The sequence below is a fragment of the Oryzias melastigma genome, linkage group LG2 (assembly GCF_002922805.2).
Source record: "Oryzias melastigma strain HK-1 linkage group LG2, ASM292280v2, whole genome shotgun sequence".
Taxonomy (NCBI): Eukaryota; Metazoa; Chordata; class Actinopteri; order Beloniformes; family Adrianichthyidae; genus Oryzias; species Oryzias melastigma.
The window spans coordinates 16521325-16540152 of NC_050513.1; the positions used below are offsets into that span (position 1 = coordinate 16521325).

General features: G+C 39.8%; 2 protein-coding genes across 4 annotated transcripts in view; both read right to left on the reverse strand.

The window, feature by feature from the left end:
- The window catches only part of LOC112156842 (alpha-2-macroglobulin-like protein 1), a 43531-nt gene extending 41752 nt beyond the window's left edge, over window positions 1–1779 (reverse strand). The window contains exons 1-4 of the mRNA XM_036214566.1: window positions 1644–1779; window positions 1275–1455; window positions 681–837; window positions 328–380 (exon numbers count right to left, since the gene is read on the reverse strand). Coding sequence (XP_036070459.1) covers window positions 328–380; window positions 681–837; window positions 1275–1455; window positions 1644–1714 — 462 coding nt within the window. The 5' untranslated portion in view covers window positions 1715–1779. The remainder of the gene's footprint in view (window positions 1–327; window positions 381–680; window positions 838–1274; window positions 1456–1643) is intronic.
- The window catches only part of LOC112156734 (alpha-2-macroglobulin-like protein 1), a 41509-nt gene that overhangs the window by 10492 nt on the left and 12189 nt on the right, over window positions 1–18828 (reverse strand). Inside the window, exons 17-36 of one of the 3 annotated variants that reach the window (XM_024289050.2) lie at window positions 17810–17879; window positions 17532–17655; window positions 15686–15911; window positions 15475–15604; window positions 15274–15395; window positions 15006–15057; window positions 14745–14828; window positions 14493–14669; window positions 14325–14406; window positions 12766–12922; window positions 12576–12650; window positions 10931–11096; window positions 10533–10729; window positions 10239–10454; window positions 10043–10161; window positions 9875–9965; window positions 8759–8827; window positions 8570–8675; window positions 8457–8496; window positions 7976–8340 (exon numbers count right to left, since the gene is read on the reverse strand). In XM_024289050.2, the coding sequence (XP_024144818.1) occupies window positions 8337–8340; window positions 8457–8496; window positions 8570–8675; window positions 8759–8827; window positions 9875–9965; window positions 10043–10161; window positions 10239–10454; window positions 10533–10729; window positions 10931–11096; window positions 12576–12650; window positions 12766–12922; window positions 14325–14406; window positions 14493–14669; window positions 14745–14828; window positions 15006–15057; window positions 15274–15395; window positions 15475–15604; window positions 15686–15911; window positions 17532–17655; window positions 17810–17879 (2307 nt within the window). In that variant the 3' untranslated portion in view covers window positions 7976–8336. Of the gene's footprint in view, window positions 1–7975; window positions 8341–8456; window positions 8497–8569; window positions 8676–8758; window positions 8828–9874; window positions 9966–10042; window positions 10162–10238; window positions 10455–10532; window positions 10730–10930; window positions 11097–12575; window positions 12651–12765; window positions 12923–14324; window positions 14407–14492; window positions 14670–14744; window positions 14829–15005; window positions 15058–15273; window positions 15396–15474; window positions 15605–15685; window positions 15912–17531; window positions 17656–17809; window positions 17880–18828 lie in introns of those variants that run through there. The other 2 variants (XM_024289051.2, XM_036214564.1) reach the window with 2 other exon arrangements.

Here is an 18828-nt window from a genome sequence, read left to right on the forward strand (position 1 = left end):
ACACACACACACACACAATTTTATTGTCAATATAAGTATCATTATTAACAAAGATTGAGAAACTATCAATCTAAGCTTCACAAAAATATCAAAAGAAATATTTTTAAATACAATGAAAACAATAATGTTCATCCAACTGCTAGAAAAATGGATTTTCAACCCTATCTTTTGTAATGGCCTTCCACTCTGTTGTTTTACCACCCTTCCAATCCCCCACCCCCACCCCCTCAATAAAGCAATAAAGTGTTCTACCCCCCCGGTCAGAAGTAACACTCAAAGACTCATATTTACGAAAAGAAACACTCAAACTAAAAGCTCAAAACACACCATGCGGTTGACGGGAATGAAGTTGGTATCCATGGAGACGATCCGAAACTGAACTTTGAAGAGAAGAAAAAGAACATAATTATCATCAATATCAATAAAATACTGCTCATAAGCAAGTTTTATAGGGCTGTATTTTTCAATGTATGATGGTGCTGTAACTATAAAAGTTTTATTTATTGGTTTGAAAGACATTCATTTGTACTTCAGTGGGAAGCCAATCATTGGGCTTCAATGCAATAGCCTTTGATGAAGTCTTGACAGTGGTTGGCTATCACACTCAGATGTTTACATTCAAGTTCGATGCAGCAAATTTAAAAACACAAAACTTTCAAAGTCCAGAACTCAACACTCACCGGTCTGTCCAGGTTTGTAGATGGGTTTGTCTGTCTGGACGATGTGGATGAAGGCCGGAGGTTCAATCAGGACTTTGGTGTCCTGGTTCAGGGAGTCTACCCTACCCTGAATCTTCACACTGATGGATGCCACAGTTGCACTGGACACCATAGGGACCTGCAAAACCAGCAAACATCTGTTTCATTCTCCTGATTTTTCATTTCAAATTGGTTATTACAGACCAAATTTTTATGTTGGATGGGAATCTTGAACCTGAACTCATATGGGCTTAACCCTTGAATACCTGAGCTGTCATCTGTGACAGGAAATAACAAACATTCTCCTAACATCTCTAACTCTTTAACTGTCTAGAGATGTCATTAATGAAACGGAGAAACCTATATACAACACATGGGATTACATTAATGGAGTTAACCTTTGAAGAGTTACAGCAGCTTGAAGAATGCCGATACTGGACCTAAATCTCCAGATTAAAACTGGACATTAAAAAGTCTAATCTGGACTACGAAAAAGCCATATTTTAACAATAGTTTTTATCTTGTTTTTTGCCTCTATAGTCACTTCTTTAACAAGAAAGACATTTCAAAACAAACCATAAACTGGAAGCATCGGTAGGTTTCACTCTTTAAAGACAGCTCCCCGATCTTGGTACTGGAAGAGTCCAGATCCAAGGTGATGGTCAAGGTGACGGGCTCTGTGGGGGTTTGGATCAGAGCGCACAGGGTCTCCCGGTTTCCTGCCGTCAGACGGGAGCTGACGGTCACCAAATAGGTTCTGTAATCAGAGGAAAGAGTAAAGTGGTGTTCCACAGGGCTCTGTATTTTGTTCTGTATAATTAGAGTTCTTCAACACTTCTGCACTAAAGTGTGCTGCTAAACGGATGAAACTCTGTTCTATCTACCTATAAAACCAGTTGAAATGAACCTGTCATCTCGTTGACTTTCAAGAAGAAAACTACTCACGTTTCATTGAGTTTGGCGGGCATCACACACTGCAGGTAGGACGCAGCGAGCACGAGCAGGAGAGGTTTCATGACAGCAGGGGTTGCAGGAGCCTCGTTGCAGTCCGATGACACTTTTCACGACTGAGATCCCTGACGATGAGGGATGCTCACTGCCTTGTGGAGCCACAGTGGCCTCTTATAAGGCCAAGCTTTTTTGACTCTACCCTCTTCGGCCCCGCCCACTTCTTCAGACCGATTCCAGAAAACCAATCTCGCCTTAGCCTGGCGGCTTTGCATCGTTTCTAAGAAGCAGAGGTTTGTCTAAGGAGTGGCGCTAAAGTATGAAGGTGGGATCAACGTCTGGAGACACAATGACCCCGGAGTTTCAGCTGGACAGGTTGGAGAAGCCCTGCAGGCTCCATAGAGACACTTGTTATGCTGCAGGTAGACAAGATATGATAATGTGCTCTTCTTAAATCTTTGACAAAGAACTGTGAGGCTGTTTTTCTGGTTTAGTTGTGCTTTCCAAGCATCAACCCAGATTTACCATGGACTTTCAGTCACTCAAGGATTCATCATTAATGGTCCAAATCAATGCTTCCTTGGAACTCAACTTGGGGCTGCACAGTAACAAGAAGGCCCTGGTTTGAATCCTATCAGTGCACATGCTCAATTGCATGGGTGGGTTTACAGCTTTATCAGTGACACTAAGGTTGTATTCAGACTGGACACACTTGGTTCACCTGAAATGATTCAGAGTTCGTTTCCCTCATAATTCGAAACTATTTTTTTTGTTTGAATTCAGGCGAGTGGGCCCTGGTCCAGTACTAGAAACCACTCTGCGACCCATCTTTCAAGGTGGTCTCTGTTCATTTCCAATCGGACTGAACTTTGGTTTGGTCTGAGATTCCTCGGCCTGGTTCCGATCCGGTCTCGGAGCGGAATAACTGGACCAAAATGGACACAGTGGCCGATGGTCACATGATGTAAACAAAATAGGGAGTAAGCAACAGTACAAATGTGAAGCAATGATTGTCCTGTTATTACAGAGGGAAAAGGGTCTAACTGTTGACTTTTTAAAAAGTTTATTTTAACAAAGCTGTAAACACTTTTACAAGCTTTTCTATGTCTCGTCGAGCGGTCTTGGTCCGGGACAAATTATTTTTTCATTTTGTACAAACAATTGAGCTGAGGTGTGAATCTATGATGAACTAGGGAATTGTCCAGAGTGTACCTCCCCTTCCCCCTACAGCAGAGGAGGCAAACTCAATCTAACAAGAGGCCAAAATCCGAAACACACTTTAGGTCGCGGGCTGAACAGCATAAACATTTATTGAACTCTCGAAAACTACATTTTAAAAACTTTAAAACTGTAACTTTTTTACATAGTTATGAACTACATACATAGCATTACCTACGATGATGCAAGTGTGAATGCTGTAAGCTGAATTTGGCTGCTAAAGATGCTAGTGCTGATAGTTGAAGATGCTGAAATTAATAGCTAAAAACTTTGAAGCTGATAACCATATAAATGGTCAGCTAAATTAGCTAAAAATGAAAAGAGCTAGCATGTAGCTGAAAAAAACGTGACTTCAAACTATTTTAATCAAAAAAGATTAAAATGTATATATTATTGTATATAGTAGTAAATCCAACATGAGATGTTTCTTTGCTTTTAGATTCGAGTCTTCTGGATTTGTGAGATTCTTTTGTCTCATATCTGATGCTTGGAGGTCAGAAGACCAATGCAGGTCACATGATAAAAGCAAAGCCTAAACATCCAGCTTTTAGTTTTGTGGTTTAAGAAAAGTGCTTTATTTAGAAATTTTAGTTTTTGGTCTTTAAGATAGGGAGTGTCAAATGCGTCTAAGTTTCTCACTAGGTTTAATAACTCATTCCTACACTAGTGAAAGATGTCACAGGAAACCAAAAGCTTCAAGTCGTGGTTTGATGAAAATCACCTCATCATCTGCAAATAAATAAATAGACTGAGTCAAGTAATGTCCACAAAAGAACTTTACATTTTTAGGCCAAAAAAATTGATCCCCTTTTTGCAAATGATGTTCTAGTGAATTCATTAAACCAGGACTTTTAACTCTGCCATAGGGAGGTTTGGAGTTTTAAGTATGGAAGACTGAGAATTAGTACCTTCAAACTGGAGGTTCTCAACCCAAAAAGGGTAAAAAGTTAAAAAAGATAAGGAGATATTCCAATCATGTCCTGCTGAGAGGAGGTATACCCTGGGGAGGGCCCAGGACTCACCAGAAGGGTTGCACCTCTTAGCTTAGAAGACTTTGGGGTTCCCCAGCAGAACTGAAGGATGTTACTATGGAAAACGAGGTCTATGCATGTCTGCAGAGACTTCTGCCCCTGCAATCCTTCTCCAAACGGATAATCGGATGAAAAGATGAAACATCAGATTCTATGTAGAAAAGGACCCAACAAATATAAAGGAATGCTTCTCTGGCTATCTGTCAACACAGTAACACATTCAACCAAAAATGCAACTAAATGCCGAATGTAACGATCCCCACCCTCTGACTGTCATGAAAAAGTTTGCTCCAGGTTAGGATTAGACGAACAACTTCCCGTAACACTGACCTTCTGTGGCCCTCCCTTGGAGGTTGAGTTCTCAGCATGTCACAGAGCTCTTGTTGACAACGAAAGGAAAGTGCTGACAATGAGAGCTAGAGGGGTAACTCTTGTTTATCTCTTCAGTTTATATTTTTAAATTGATCGTCTCTAAAACCCCTGCTTCCTGATGTCAGATCTACCAAAATAAAAGCTTTACTGTCAGAAAGACCGACAAACAGTGATCAGATCACTAAGGAGTTCAGGGTATCAATACTGGCCTCTCCAAATACAAAAAGTGACAAGCTAATGGTAGATTCAGTTGAAACATAGAAAATCCAAAAGAAAAACAAGAACCTGACTGAAAAGCAATCATATAAATTTATTTGTGTTTCACAGAGAGAAATAAACATTTGATCCTCTAGTAGCCATGAAGAGTTAAGGTTCATAAGACCAGTTAGACTTTCCTGATCAACCTGAACTGAAGACACCTGTTTGAACTAATCGTCTACATAGAAGAAACCTGTTCACAGAATCAGTCCATCAGTCAGAGACCTCAATCCTATAGAAGACATACAGAGATAGCTGAAGATCTGTGTTGCTAAGCAACAGCCACCAAATCCTAATGATTTAGAAGTCGTCTGCAAAGACGAGTGGACCAAAATCCTTCCTGATATGTGCAGGATCATCAACAACAAGGAAGTAATGTCTTTCTGGCAAGAGGGTTCAAATATAATAAAATGTAAATAAATTAACAGAAATTCTTTAAAGTCCATTTCTTTATTTTCAATCTTTCATTGACTGTCTGCCAATTTCTTTTTAAGTACTAAATCAGTGAGGGATCAATTCCTCCATTGTACATTGTATCACTTACAGAGAGATTATTTCTCTTTTGGTGGGATAGACAAACATTTTCCATCCAACTTGTGTTTGCATTTATTTTATTTTAAAGTCAAAAAGTACATTTTTTACCATGATGTTTAGGTGGTTCCTATGGTGATCTTCTGTCTAAACATTCAATTGGGGCAATCACATTTTTGTCTTTTGGACGATACCTGGAAAATGCAGCTGAGAGTATCCTTGAGGCAGCAGCCCCTTAGGCAGGTGCCATGAATGCTGGTGCTGGAGGACAAGGCGAGACTAACAACTTTCTGTAAAAGAGACCTTCGGGGGGCTCCTCCTTCCAGTTACACGATTTTGGAGAAAGGAGGTCAAGAAGGCAAGCAATGCACGCTATGAGCAACCTGTCGACTAATGCTAACTACAACAACAGGTGAGTAATACATGAACTATTTAGGAGGGTTAAAAGTTAAGTTAGTATTTGGTTGGCTTTTGTTACATAAAAAAAATGAAAATGGAAATACGTTTTACTACTTTGACTGCCTAATCAGGACTTATGAGCCAGGAGGTGGTGAGTATGACCTCGCTTCTGAAATGAAGCAATCTGTGAGGACTTATCACCTCTAAGTGAAGCTTTGTCATGGTTTGGCCCTCAACCATTATCAATATCTAGGGTCAGGTATTGTGAAAAAATGGCGACTGAATTGACTAAATTTCATTTGGAGACGTTTTCTATGATAATTTGCTGCAATCCGGCCATTTTTAAAATAATATTTAGTTCTTCATTTATGATCTTAATAAGATTAGAATAACTGTCATCACTACAGAATATATGTTTGTCATCTGAAAACAAAATTAGTTTTAATAATTAGTTACATTAAAAATGTAATTTATACAAGATAATGGTTTTGGTCTTAATATAGAGCCCTGAGGCACACCACTTGTAATTTCAGCACTACTAGAAGCATATTGATCAGTGTTAACATGATGAATTCTTCTAGTCCAATAACTTTATTTGTTGTAATTTATTAAGTAGTATTGTGTGATATATAGTATTAAATGCTTTTTTAAGGTAAAAAATATACCAGGTGCATGTTTTTTGTTGTCTAAATCCTTTGAATTTTATTTTATGCCTTCGATTTTAGCCATTGTTGCTTCTTTTTCTTCTAAAACCATACTGCCCTTTATTCATTATTGAGTATTTGTCAGTAAACATTTTAAAACTTATTTTAGAGTTTTTCATTATAATTGTAAAACTGTGATAGTTATAGTTTGTTTACTTGTTTACTTTGTTTGTTTTCACAAAATATTTTATTGTCATGAAAAACTTTGTTCCAGATCAGGACAAGACCAACAACTTCCCGTAAACCTGACCGCCGGGGTTGAGTGCTCAACATGTCAAAGAGCTCTTTTCGTCACAGAAACACAAAAACATGTTGACGATGTGAGCAAGAACAGGAAAGGTAACTCCTGCTCCTCTTGTTGACTTGTTGATTAAATTCATCATCCTAGAAACCTGCGTCCTGACTTCAGACCCACCAAAATAAAAGCCCTTTAGTTAGGGAAATTGCAATAGATAACAAACAAGAGTTAACTTCCATTCATGAAGTCTGAGATGTATTAGGTTAAATGAATGCACTTCAAGGAAACCAACAGTTTAAAAGTTTAACTGATTATTTTGTATGAAACAAAAATATTACTTCTCTGTTGATGCGATAGGCATAGTTTGTCTGGTTCTATGGTTGCATTTCATCTATTTTAGTATCTGAAGGTTCATTATTTGGCACCTACATTAACATGTTGTGTTATAAACATCTGGAAAATGTAGCTGGCAGCATTCTGGAGGCGAAGATGCTTATAAATGCTTATAGATATAGATAAAGAATCTCGCAATAGTGCGTCTCTGTGTCAACCACATTGAGTCTCTCCACTCTCCGAGTGTCGAGGAGGACCTGGTGCTGCCTTCTATCACAGTGATTAGAAACCAGAGCTTGAGGAAGAGCTCCGTACTGGAGGTGATGTTGGGAGCGAAGAGTTCTGGTAAACCTTCTTTAAAGATATATATATAAATATATATATATAAATGTGCATTTCTATGACTTTTTTATCTGTTTAAGACAGTTGAAAAGGGTCCAGTTTTTATTAGATTTTATTCCCAATCTAAGTTCAAAGTGGCTAATAAGAAAACTTTGATGACCCAGCATCCTATCAGCATTTAAACACATCATCTTTTCACAATTCTAAAAGAGTTGAAGAATCTCATAAACAGCATTTACGGGCCCCTTCCACAGTCCACGGGATTGGAGGAAATGAAAAAAACTCTGTTGGACATGCCTATTTCTCCATTACTCTAGTTTGCTATGACCAGTATGCTCGTAGGAAAAAAGAAATGCATCCAATGCCCTTGCTATTTCGCCTTTGCTATCCCGTTTTGTTAGTATCCTTTGTTAGTATGGTGGAAGGAATCTCCGACTATCACGTTTAAGAATGAGGTTATTTTCCCTAACGTGGAGCCCTGCTTGGACCAACTCTTGGAATAGTGTCTGTCTTGAAGCTAGAAGACTGCGAGTTCATATCCAAAGATGCTAAGAATGGGACCCAACCCCTCCCTCAGTATTAAGAGGTTTTATTGGGGGTTAAACCACCGAATTCACCGAACTCACCAGTCCCCCAGGAGGATGGGTCAAATGAGGATGACACATTTCTCCCACCCATCTGTGTGACAACTAATAAGACTTTATTTTACTCTGTACAAGTTTGCCCATTTTTAAGAATTAACAACCCAAACAAGACTCTAAAGATGAACACAGAATGGCAGATCTTACAGACTGTTTGTCTACGTCTTCCTAGATATCTAAATGGACTGAAAATACCAGAAATAACATAAAAACACTCTTTGCTCAAAAGTTTTTATTCAAAGAATTTCACAGAATCATGAAGTTCGACCACCAAAAAACCGAAGAAAGAGAAATCTTTACCACAAAGCAAATAAGGGAATGATGTTAACACTTGACACCAAGTGCTGTTTCTGAGTCCTGCACTGTGTAGATGCCAAGCAGGTCACATGACAGTAACAGTAGTATACAACATGGATTCAAGAGTAACCCAAGATTGGAAAACACACCCTGTTCACTTCAACAAGATTTGGATTATTTTACTGCTGTTGCCACTTTATAATACTAAATAATAAGAACAGAGCAACATGTTTTTCATTATATTTCTGTATATTCTGTATATTTTGGTTTTAAAACTTCATCCAGTGCCACAACTCCCATTGGTTAGAAGATGGATGTCAAAGTCTTCACCTGCAGGAAAAACACACATTATAACTGAATGAATGAAGAAGCTGACAGGAGGATTGATTTATCAGTCCAGATGATGAAAGATTCTAACATTTGATAATAAGTGCAGCGTTACTTACTTTTTGCAAGGAGAAGTGTAATCAGTGACGGCCTGATCACCTGTAATGTAAAGCAAAAAAACATCAGAAACAAACCCAAGATAGTTAAATATGGAGTCAGCAGAGAGTCCTACTTGTCTGATAGTAATCGTAGACTTTGACCACGGCTGGTTTCAGGTTTTCGACCTGCTGATCCTCCTCCAGGGTCACATCCAAAGTCTCCTCCTGATCCTTCTTTAACTGCGAGATACAAGCAGGGACACATAGATGTGAATCAAATGAAACAAATGCTTCACGAACCACAAAGATTCAAGACTTTATACCCCGTCCAGGTAGATGTTGATGAAACCTTCCTCCACGTCCACACGCTTCACCAAGCGGTTTTCCTTCAGCTGTGACACAAACAACACACAAACCAGAAGATGTGAGGATTCTGTGGTTTAGTTTGGATTTTGTTATATTTGGTCATGTTCTAAGTTTCCCTGGTCAGTCCCACCAGTTTCTGGTTTCTCATGATCCACAGCTGTCTTAAGTTTAGTTAAATGTCTGGTTTTTAGTTACTCCTTGTCAAGTCATCTGCTCTGGCACCATTTTTGGTTCTCCGTGGTGTTTTTTATTAAATGTTTTAAGTTCCTATCACCAAGTCTGGTCTCCTGCATTTTGGGTCCTCCATCGCCGTTTCCTGACAGAATGACCTGACCACCTTGGACCCAGCAGGAGAACTTTCGCCAAAGTGGCAGGGTTCTCTGCCACTGTCGTCCACGCCATACCACACCATGCCAGGCCAGATGAGTTTTCCTGCGGCCAAATTCAAGCCATGTCCAGGCACAACCACCTAATACGCCCCTGAGGATGATCGTTGGGGCCATCCTACCTGTTCTTGTAGAGTGTCACTCCTCATCCCCCCAACTTGGTTGCATTTCCTGTTCCTGCTGAGGGTTGCCGGGACTGCTCCCCTTCATGTGTTCTGTCCCTGGGGAGAGTCGCAAGGACCGCCCCTTTTCACATCTGTTCCTGAAGACTGGTTATGATACCCCTCACATCTGTCTTGCTGCAGGACTTCTGAAAGTTGTTCTTTTTTTCCCTTCCATGTTCTCTCCTGACAGGTGTTTTGTTTTTTGGGCATCTGGAATCTGCCCTTTGGAGAGGGGTACTGTGAGGATCCTGTGGTTTAGTTTGGATTTTGTTATATTTGGTCATATTCTAAGTCGCCCTTGTCAGTCACACCAGTTTCAGGATAGCCATGATCTACAGCCTCTTTTAGTGCCATCTGTGCTGCTCTGTTTTGTCACTGTTTTTGTTCTTTCTTGGGTTTTTTTGTGATGTTTTTTTTAAATGTTTTATCCTCCTGTCACCGAGCCTGGCATTTTTGGGCCCACCACCACTTCCTGACAAAAGAGTTGGTCTGGACTAGCTAACATGCTAGGATGTTCTGTCACCATTTTCAAAGAGTCGTCCTGCAGAATGTAACCAGACAGCAGCTTAATGTTGATCACCACCATGTTGGTTTCCTCTCGTCTGCCCTGAAACCTGCAGGAATCAAAGCCAGCAGAACTCTCAGACAGACACTATGATACACTTTGTGTTTAAAGTTCATATCTGCTTACTTGACGTGAACAAACAGCATGAACTCAGGTCGGGGAAGGTCACATCGACCTCTGGTGTCAGTGGAGATTTGAAAGGCGGAGAAGTCAGAAGGAGGAGGGATGTTGTAGAACAATGAGATCTGGAATGACAACATTTAAACATCAGCAGCACGTTCTCTGAACACGTGGACTCCATCTGTTCTCTACTGTTACGTACCTGTGCCAGAACACAGCTCTGACCTTCAGCTTTGATTGTGTATTCTCCAGGAATCTCACTCAGTTTCTCCTCTTGGTAAAGAAGTCTGTTTTCATTATTTATGGTGAACTGTTTGTTCAGACCACCAGCTGAAGTCACTGTGACTGTAGTACTGCCCTCCGGACTGTAGGTGGCACTAGCATACTTGGCCAGAGCTTGGAGAGCCACCACTGTGTCCTGTGCAGCAGAAAGTGACAGTGTGTGGTTGATGTTCAAGCCTCCATGTTAGGGTCACATGACTGTAGGAGGAGCTACCTGTGTGGACGAGAAACCGCCAAACGGATTCTGCTGCTGAGCGAGCCAACGCACGATACCGGCGGCGTAATCCAAACCAAAGTCTGGCAGAGACGGACCGGAGAGCAGAGCCAAGAGCACATAGGACGTCATCTCCACCTCCACGGAGTCCAGGTCTGTTTCAGAAGCACCGTCTCTCTTCCAGTGAATAGAACCTCCTGGAAACCAAAGAGAAATGATTTTTGACCACATTGACGTTTTATGTGGGTCATATCAACTATTCTTTTTTTCATTTGAGGTATTATTGGAAAAGAACATCCATAGAGCTCTACAAGGATGAGTAACACCTGTGACCATTTTTCTTGTTGGTTATTCCTTTAAGTTGAAGCAGCTTTGTAAGTCTTGGTCTTTTGTCTTACCTTCGTTTGTGGACTCCTCGTCCAGTTGAGTGATGAGTTTGCTCCTCATGTCCTCGTCTCCAGCCAGAGTGAAGGTGTAGGACATCAGGGCGACGGTGTACAGGTTGGTTATATTATCTTCTGCTGCACTTTGCAGACACTTTAGACAGTTCTGAACCACAGGGTCCTGGGTACAAATGAAAGCAAAAACACAGTCTATTGAAACAAATGTGTATATTATGAACTGTAGACAACTTGCATCTCATGTCATTCGCTTAACTTCAACATCAGATGAACCAAATACAGTTTAACTCTGACATTCTATCGTTTTAAATAAAGAGGGCTAAAATTACAGGACACCTGATGGGGACAGATTTGATTCATGAAAAGCTTCAGAAATGAGAAAATCTCAAACGTATGCAGTTGTGTAACAGGGCAACTGCCCCATGTGGGGGTTAATAGTAACTTTCATCTGCCACAGATTGTGTCCTTAAAAAAACATAAAGAAATAAACAACATTTTTAAGACAGCAAAATGCGAGTTCTAAATAATTTAGGTCATTTGGGTGGCTTTGCTCCCCTATATCCCCTCCTGTCAAGTGTTTTGTTTTTTTGGGCATCTGAAATCTGCCCTTTGGAGAGGGGTACTGTGAGGATTGTGTGGTTCAGTTTGGATTTTATTATATTTGATCATGTTCTAAGTCACCTTGGTCAGTCACACCAGTTCCAGGATTGTCATGATCCATAACTATCTTAACATCTGTTAATTGCCCCAGCCTATGTAAGTGTAATCTGTGTTACTCTGGTCTGTCACCATTTTTGTTTCTACACGTGTTGTTTTTTTTTTTTGCTTTTTTTGGTTTGTATTACAAACACACACAGCTATTGCTGTTGTCATCAATATCTGTTTTTGGACATTAATACTATTCACTATACGATATGTATCTCAATATATCCCAAGACTGTACCAGGACAAGTTTTGTGGGTTTTTTTTTTCAATAGGATGAGAAAAACTGATACTAGTACAAATTTGATTTTATTAAAATGGTGAAATTCCTCTCGTTCAATGAGCACAACATTAAGTTCTGTAACTGCAGCTCATATACAAGTTGCTTTTAACCACACATTCAAATTGACTTGTTCCCTACACCTCTACTATTCACTGGGTTCAACGTGCTGTAGCCCATTGAATTGGACTGGGTGGATCCCGTTCTAAGTACTGGAGTTGACTAAACTCACGAGGCAGAGACGCTGGTTGGCCCTCGATTCTGTCAACCTGTTGTCAAGGGTTTGGACTAAATGGCCATATAGAAGAAATAGGGAGGGCTGGTGCGGAAGCGAGGGAGTTAAGACCTTTGGGGAACATTTTTCTGTCTGTTGGGCTCTACGGCATTTGTTACGGCCTATAGTGAGCAAAATAAAGAACCCTAGAAGAGATTACTGGTGTCTCAGCGCCTGATAGGGTTACTACAATTCTGAATAACATTTTTTTTAACTTGATAGAAAAATTAAAGATCAATTTTTTCAATGTTTTCTAACAAATATTAAAAAAAAGGGTAAATTAAAATATTTATAGATGAAACTAAAATAGACAAAGGATCTCTGATCTCAACAAAGTCAAGACAGAAGTGAATAAAAAAACAAAAGTTGAGTGAGTTAGGTCTCACGTCGGCGTTTCCGTCCAGCTCCAGCATGGCAGCAGCAACGTAGGCCGTCAGGGACACGTCATCACTCACTCCCCCCTGGAAAAAAGGAAAAGCATCATCAACTATTTATTCTTCAGTGTTTATGAGTAATACATTCAACAAATCCTAAATCGTACAGACAAATGACTGTGACAGATCTAAAGTTCCAAACCTTCATGCCGTTGTGGAAGAGTCTCCCGACAGACTGGATGCAGCCGTCGGGCTTCTGGAGTCCAGACAGCCAAGTTCTGGCGTCTTGGACGTACTTTTGGTCCACAAAGATGTACGATTTTGCAGCATTGAAGGACTTCATGACGAAAGTGGTAAGCCTACAGAAGGAGGAGTCCAAATATACGGCAAACGAACAATAGTTAAGGTAGAGAGCAAGTATAGCTGAAAATATGGTCGTCTTAGATCCTGAACTGATCATGAAAAAGACAATGTTTTTACAAACTAGTCCAAACAGGGTTGTAGTTGGCCTTTTTATGATTCTAGTTTCTGAAATCCTTATTTTTTTGTTACTACAATAAATGTAGTTTAACAAAAGAGTCCAAATATATCAGTAGATTTTTTTTTTTTACTACAAATGATGGAGATCCAATGAAACCAAGTCGTTTATTTGTAAAAGTCATTTCTGATTTAAAAAAGAGATCCCTAAAAGAAATATTACATGAATTGTTTCCCCCATTTTAACCCTCAATTGAGGCTTTGATTATCTTTCAGGGCAAAACGATTGACCATATTTAGTCTTTTCATTAATCCTCATTCTTTGGGTATTTTTTTCAGCACAAAATCCCATTTTCTGTGGCTAAGTTTCTGAATGGATGTCTACCTAATTCCGGCTTGCTGTATGAAAATTATCAAACGTTCCTTTTAAAAGTTTCCACAAACCAGCAACTTTATTTGATTGAATCTTCATTCTCCGTAAAATGATTGCAGCTGCTTTGGACTTAGTGATGAAGATTTTCCCTTTCAAAGTTGAAGCTAGCAACCTGACGCTAACTTCAACTACATCTGACTTTTGAAGTGGGATGAATAAATAAAGCAAACAAAAACGACCCAATCGCTGTAACTGGTGTTTTCTAAATTTCATAGAAACATGGATCCACTATATCTCCAACTTTATAATCTTGGTGTGTGAAACAGTTGAGATAAGTCTGTTTGTTGCGTTAGCTAGAGCTGCTATACGAGAACAACTGTGTCAATGTTTCCGTATATCAATAAAAAACTGTCTGTAAACAGCAGCTTTATTGTTCTCTGAAATCTAAAGTTCTAATTAAGTTTCCTAACTACCTTTCCAAATATTGTTAGATTTTTTCTTAGCTTTTTAGCTAGCAATCCAGCTAGCCATCCAGCTAGTCGCTTGACTAAGAAGGATGTTGGGAACAGAATCCGCCAGGTTTCCAAAATAAAAGTTCCTTTAGGATCAGAAAATAAACTAACGGAAAAAATCAAAATTAGTGGAAGTATTTTTTTTTTCTGTCTGCAGGTGACCCAAGTGATCCCTGTTCCAGCCCGGGGGTCTGGTTTTATGTCAAGAAACGTTTGATTTTTCCCATGTATGGAGTTTTATGGGACACCCTGTAGTTATAATGCTGATTGTGTCTCAGGATTTAAACGGTAACTTCATTCTACTGTTCTGTTCAGTCTTCAGAGCCGTGATAGTCGACATATTTGAATGCAGTCAAACAGTAAAATAGCCACAGGTAGTAAACGTAGTGATTTCCTGACCAGGTGTTTCCAGACGCGTCGCTCATTCCGAAAGCGCTGTAGGAACCGTCATCGTGCTTGTAGTTGAGCTCCCTCTGATATCCTAAAATACACACATGAAAATTCTGTTTTTATTCTCTCTTTCCTGCTAGTTTTTTAATAAAAATATGTGAAGGAGGTGAGTCTGACCGCTCTCCAAGTATCCTACAGCCGTCTTCAGAGTGGAGTCTTTCAGCTGTCCGGTGCTCTTCAGGTAGTCCAGGATAAAGATGTTGGGAGCAAACAGCAACATGTTTTGTTCTCCACAGCCGTACGGCATGGCCAAGAGTTTGTCCAGGTTCTTCATGGCCCGGCCCATGAGATCACCTGTGAAACCCAGAAGAGATGTCAGAGATCCGTAGACTGGTTCTGGTTCTCTCCATTCAGTGATGTTGTACTGACCCAGAACAGACACAGAGGCTCTTTCGGACCCGGTCACGAACTCCTCAGGAAGCTCAAGAGAGATATTTTTACTCACTGGTCCATCTAACAATGAAAAGAGAGAGAAAAAGAAATACAAGATCCAATTTGATCAAGGTTAGCCTCAGATTTGAAATTAGTGACATCAGAGGACTTTAAAAAACATGTGAATTTTCCCTCAAAATAGTCAAAAATTTGAACATTTATTAAAAAAAAGTTCCAATTGTTCTATTTTCCACTTACTTGCAGGACACAGTAGAGCGTTGTAGCTGACCATCTGTGGAACTCCTTCAGCCTGAAGGAACAAACAGTCAAACCTCAGTTAAAGTGTTTGATTCTTAAACTATATATTTTTCAATTGAATTAGGTAACTTTTAATTTACATGACTATCATATTCTGGATCCAGTTGTTCATGAATAAAGAAGTAGACACATTAAGTACCTGGTTATGAACAATGCGTATAGTTGAACTATTAGGTAGAAAAATTGTTCTCTTGTGGGGCGTACTAACCTCCACCAGCAGGTTGGTAATCACAGTGTCGATCCGACCCTCAGTAGGGACTGTGACCTTCTCTTTGCCACATCTCTTGAGGCTCCTCTCAGCCTCAGCGCTAACCTTCAGACTCACATCACCTGTTGGTACAAATAAATGTAATTTTCTCAGTTTCAGAGACAGGGTGGTCTCTCTTTAGACTCTTTAGTCCAGCACTACCTAGAGCAGTTGGAGTCACGATCCAGGAGAAGGTCTTGCTCTCCTCGGCACACAGACACACACTGCTGTAGACGCAGCCGTCACAGTTCTGGAAGGTGAACTGATCAGAGTTGGCCAGAGTTACCTTCACCTGCAAAGGACAGAAAAACTCAGATCAAGAAAAGATTACCACAGAAACAGACGCTTGTTCAGATGTGGAGAAACTGTTTACCATGATGCATTTGGGGAGGTAGTTGAAGACGGTGGCTTTGAGAGTGAACACCTCGCCTCTGACCACGGAGTAGGGCAGAGTGAGGCTGACAAAGAAAGGCTGGAAGGCTGTTAGTCCAACGTTGGGGGCAACGCCAAAGCCAGCAGGAGACACGCAGAAAGCTCCAGCTGCCCACTTAGTGATGGTGTCAGGGACGGTCTTCTCCAGACTGGTGGATCCACTGGATCTGCAGCAAACAACCAGAAACAATCCTGTCATTGAGGAAAACATCAAAGAGTCATTTCTCTTCTGCTGGATCCTTACTTTCAATATATAAATTATTTACTGACAAAGCCCTACTTTACCAAGACCTATATGATTATTTTGTCACATGATCTTTTTTTTAATTCATTACCCTGTTAATGACCTTTTCATACTTTCACACTTGTCACAGAAAAATCTAAAAAAGAATCAAGATGCAACCCCATACCATGACTCCTCCACCACTATGCCTTACTGCGTATACTTTTTTAATGTAGTTTGATAAAGCAACTATATTCAGAATATTGGGTCATCTGTGGTGCAGAGGTGGAGCTATAGATCCATGATCGACATGATCGAGGCTTGGTTACCGCCTTGCCAGGCCATGTGTCCCATTGTCCTTGGGGAGTACACGAACCCCACATTGTTTCTCATGGTTGAAGTTGTATGGCAGCGGAGCCGCTATCATTGCACAATTGTGTGGGTCCATAAATAAATGGCCCTGTGACTGTAAAGTACTTTAGGTCTTACACTGTAAACGATGAAACTTTGGATCAATTGACAAAAGTTCTGTAAAAAGAATTTATTAAACAACATTTTTGGGTCTCTGCCCTTTATTTCAAGCAACCAGAATCTTGTTGAAATATTTTTGGGGTGGAAATGTGAATTTTTGAAACGATTGTACTGTTTTTTCACAGATTTTCAATGGAATGTTTAAGATTTTAATACACCACTAAAGCTAGTGTTTTATATCATGAGTGAGTTGATGTTTCCGCTTGTTTTTCTATTGTATGACTGTTGTAAGGAGCTTTGTGGCGGTGAAAGAAGACTCCCGGGCTTTTGGTGTGGAGTTTGCATGCATTTCCTGGGTACTCAGGCTTCCTCTCGCGGTCCACAAGCGTGTGTGATAAAGTTGATTGTGTAGACAGAGTTGTGAGCGTGTGTGGTTGTCGGTCTCTGTGTGGCCTTGTGATGGATTTGGTGTCGGTGACGGCTGGAATCTGCTGTCCTGCTGAACACTTAGGTGGCTATAAAATAAAATGTTTATATTTGGGCTTTAGAACTTGCATAAACTCAATATTAGGCTAAACTCAATTATTTGTAATTTGAACTGAAATAGCTTTGACAAAAACCTGTACCAAGCCAAAAAAAATTAAATCTTATGTCTCTTGTTTAAAGTCTGCTATTCAATAGGAAATGAGCTTTTCAGTAACATTTCAATATTGCTGCCTTGTTCTACCAAATTCAGAGACTTTACAGTCACAATGCATGAATGAAAAGCTGAAATTTCAAAGTAATTTTTGTCATTTAGTTACAATTTTGATATCAGTTAAATGAGAAATTTAAGTTTTTGTATGTGTGAGATTGAATAGATTTGTTTTTGTGCTATGGGTATTTGTTATTAAAAAAATAAATAAAGGAAATATAAACAACATTTTTGGGTATGTCATCAGCGTACATTCAATTTGAAGAAAACAAAAAATTAAATATAACAAATTACAAAACTTTTGTTAACTATTTATTGTTTCACTTTTTACAGTGTAAAGCAAGGTAGAAAAATTCTATACGAGTTTACGCCAATTTGGAAAAAAGAGAACAGTTTTACCCCACAGAAACCAGGTCCCAGATCCAGGTTTCAGGGAAGTATGTCCTTACGGTCTCCGTTTTCTGCCCTTCTGGGGGTGACGCTGGTGCTTTCATTGGCATGGACTCAAAACTACTAGGCTTACCTGAAGGGCCACATGGAAAAAACATGTTACTCTATTTATAAAACTTATTACAACTAACCACAAGAAACATTGACAAATAAAATGACCAGCTCAACATTTCAGAAAAGAACATTTGTTTTTTATCATTATTAGAAAATAAAAAAGATATTTTTACCAAGAAAATTTGAAGTGCAGCGTCTTGATGCTCTCCCGTCAGAGTTTGTCAATATTCTGACCCCGATGTTCTGAAAAAAGAGAAAAGGAGTGGATTAGAAGGGGTCGTGAAAATTGTGAAGTACGTGGCGACTAAGTGAAGCAGAAAAGAAGAAAGAAAATGTAACCGGATCGAGAGCATTACCTGTGATAACACCAGTGTGAATGCTGTAATGTGATTGTGGCTGCAAAAGATGCCAGAGCTGGTGGCTAAAAAACGCTGAAACTGATAGCTAAAGAAGCTCAAGCTGATAACTGAAAAAGCTCAAGCTAAAAGCTTGCCAATTGCTAATTGCTAAATTAGCCAAAAATTGAAAAAAAGTCTAATTTTGCTGAAACAGCTAACCTAGTGCTAAAATATTAGCTAAACTCAAAATTAACGTAAAGAACTTAGAAGTCTAGCTTTGACAAAACAGCTGGCATAATGAGAAAGAATTAGCTAAGCTCCAAATTAGCCTAAAAAACTGGAAAAATGTCTAAATTGGCCAAAACAGCTAGCATGTTGTTAAATTAAAAGCTAAACTCCAATTTCCCCTAAGAAACACAGACAAATATTTTAAAGTTTACTGGGATCTCTTGTTGAAAGCACGCAGAAGTTCACAAGTTTCAAAGCACACAAAGTTTGTGAAAGATTTGAGCAGTTTTTCATTTATTTTCTATGGGGAATGTTCTGCTCCAAATCTCCCAAACTATAGTAATTATGAATATAACCCCCGAGTTGCAAACCGGTACTGGGACATGGACTGCATCGGTATCCTGCACCAGTATGGGGTGGTCCTGGGGCCCTGCCCCTGGTGAGGCTGTATGGAGTGTGCATTTACCCCGCCCTCTGATGGAGGGTAGGGTCCGATCGTTTGTCCCTCCAACCCTAACCTTAACCCAGTACCGTTCGCGGATCAGTAATGGTTCCAGGCACGGTGCCAGATGCGGACTAGGCTAGGGTTAGCGTTAGCATACTGGTACTGGATGTGTCCCAAGGTT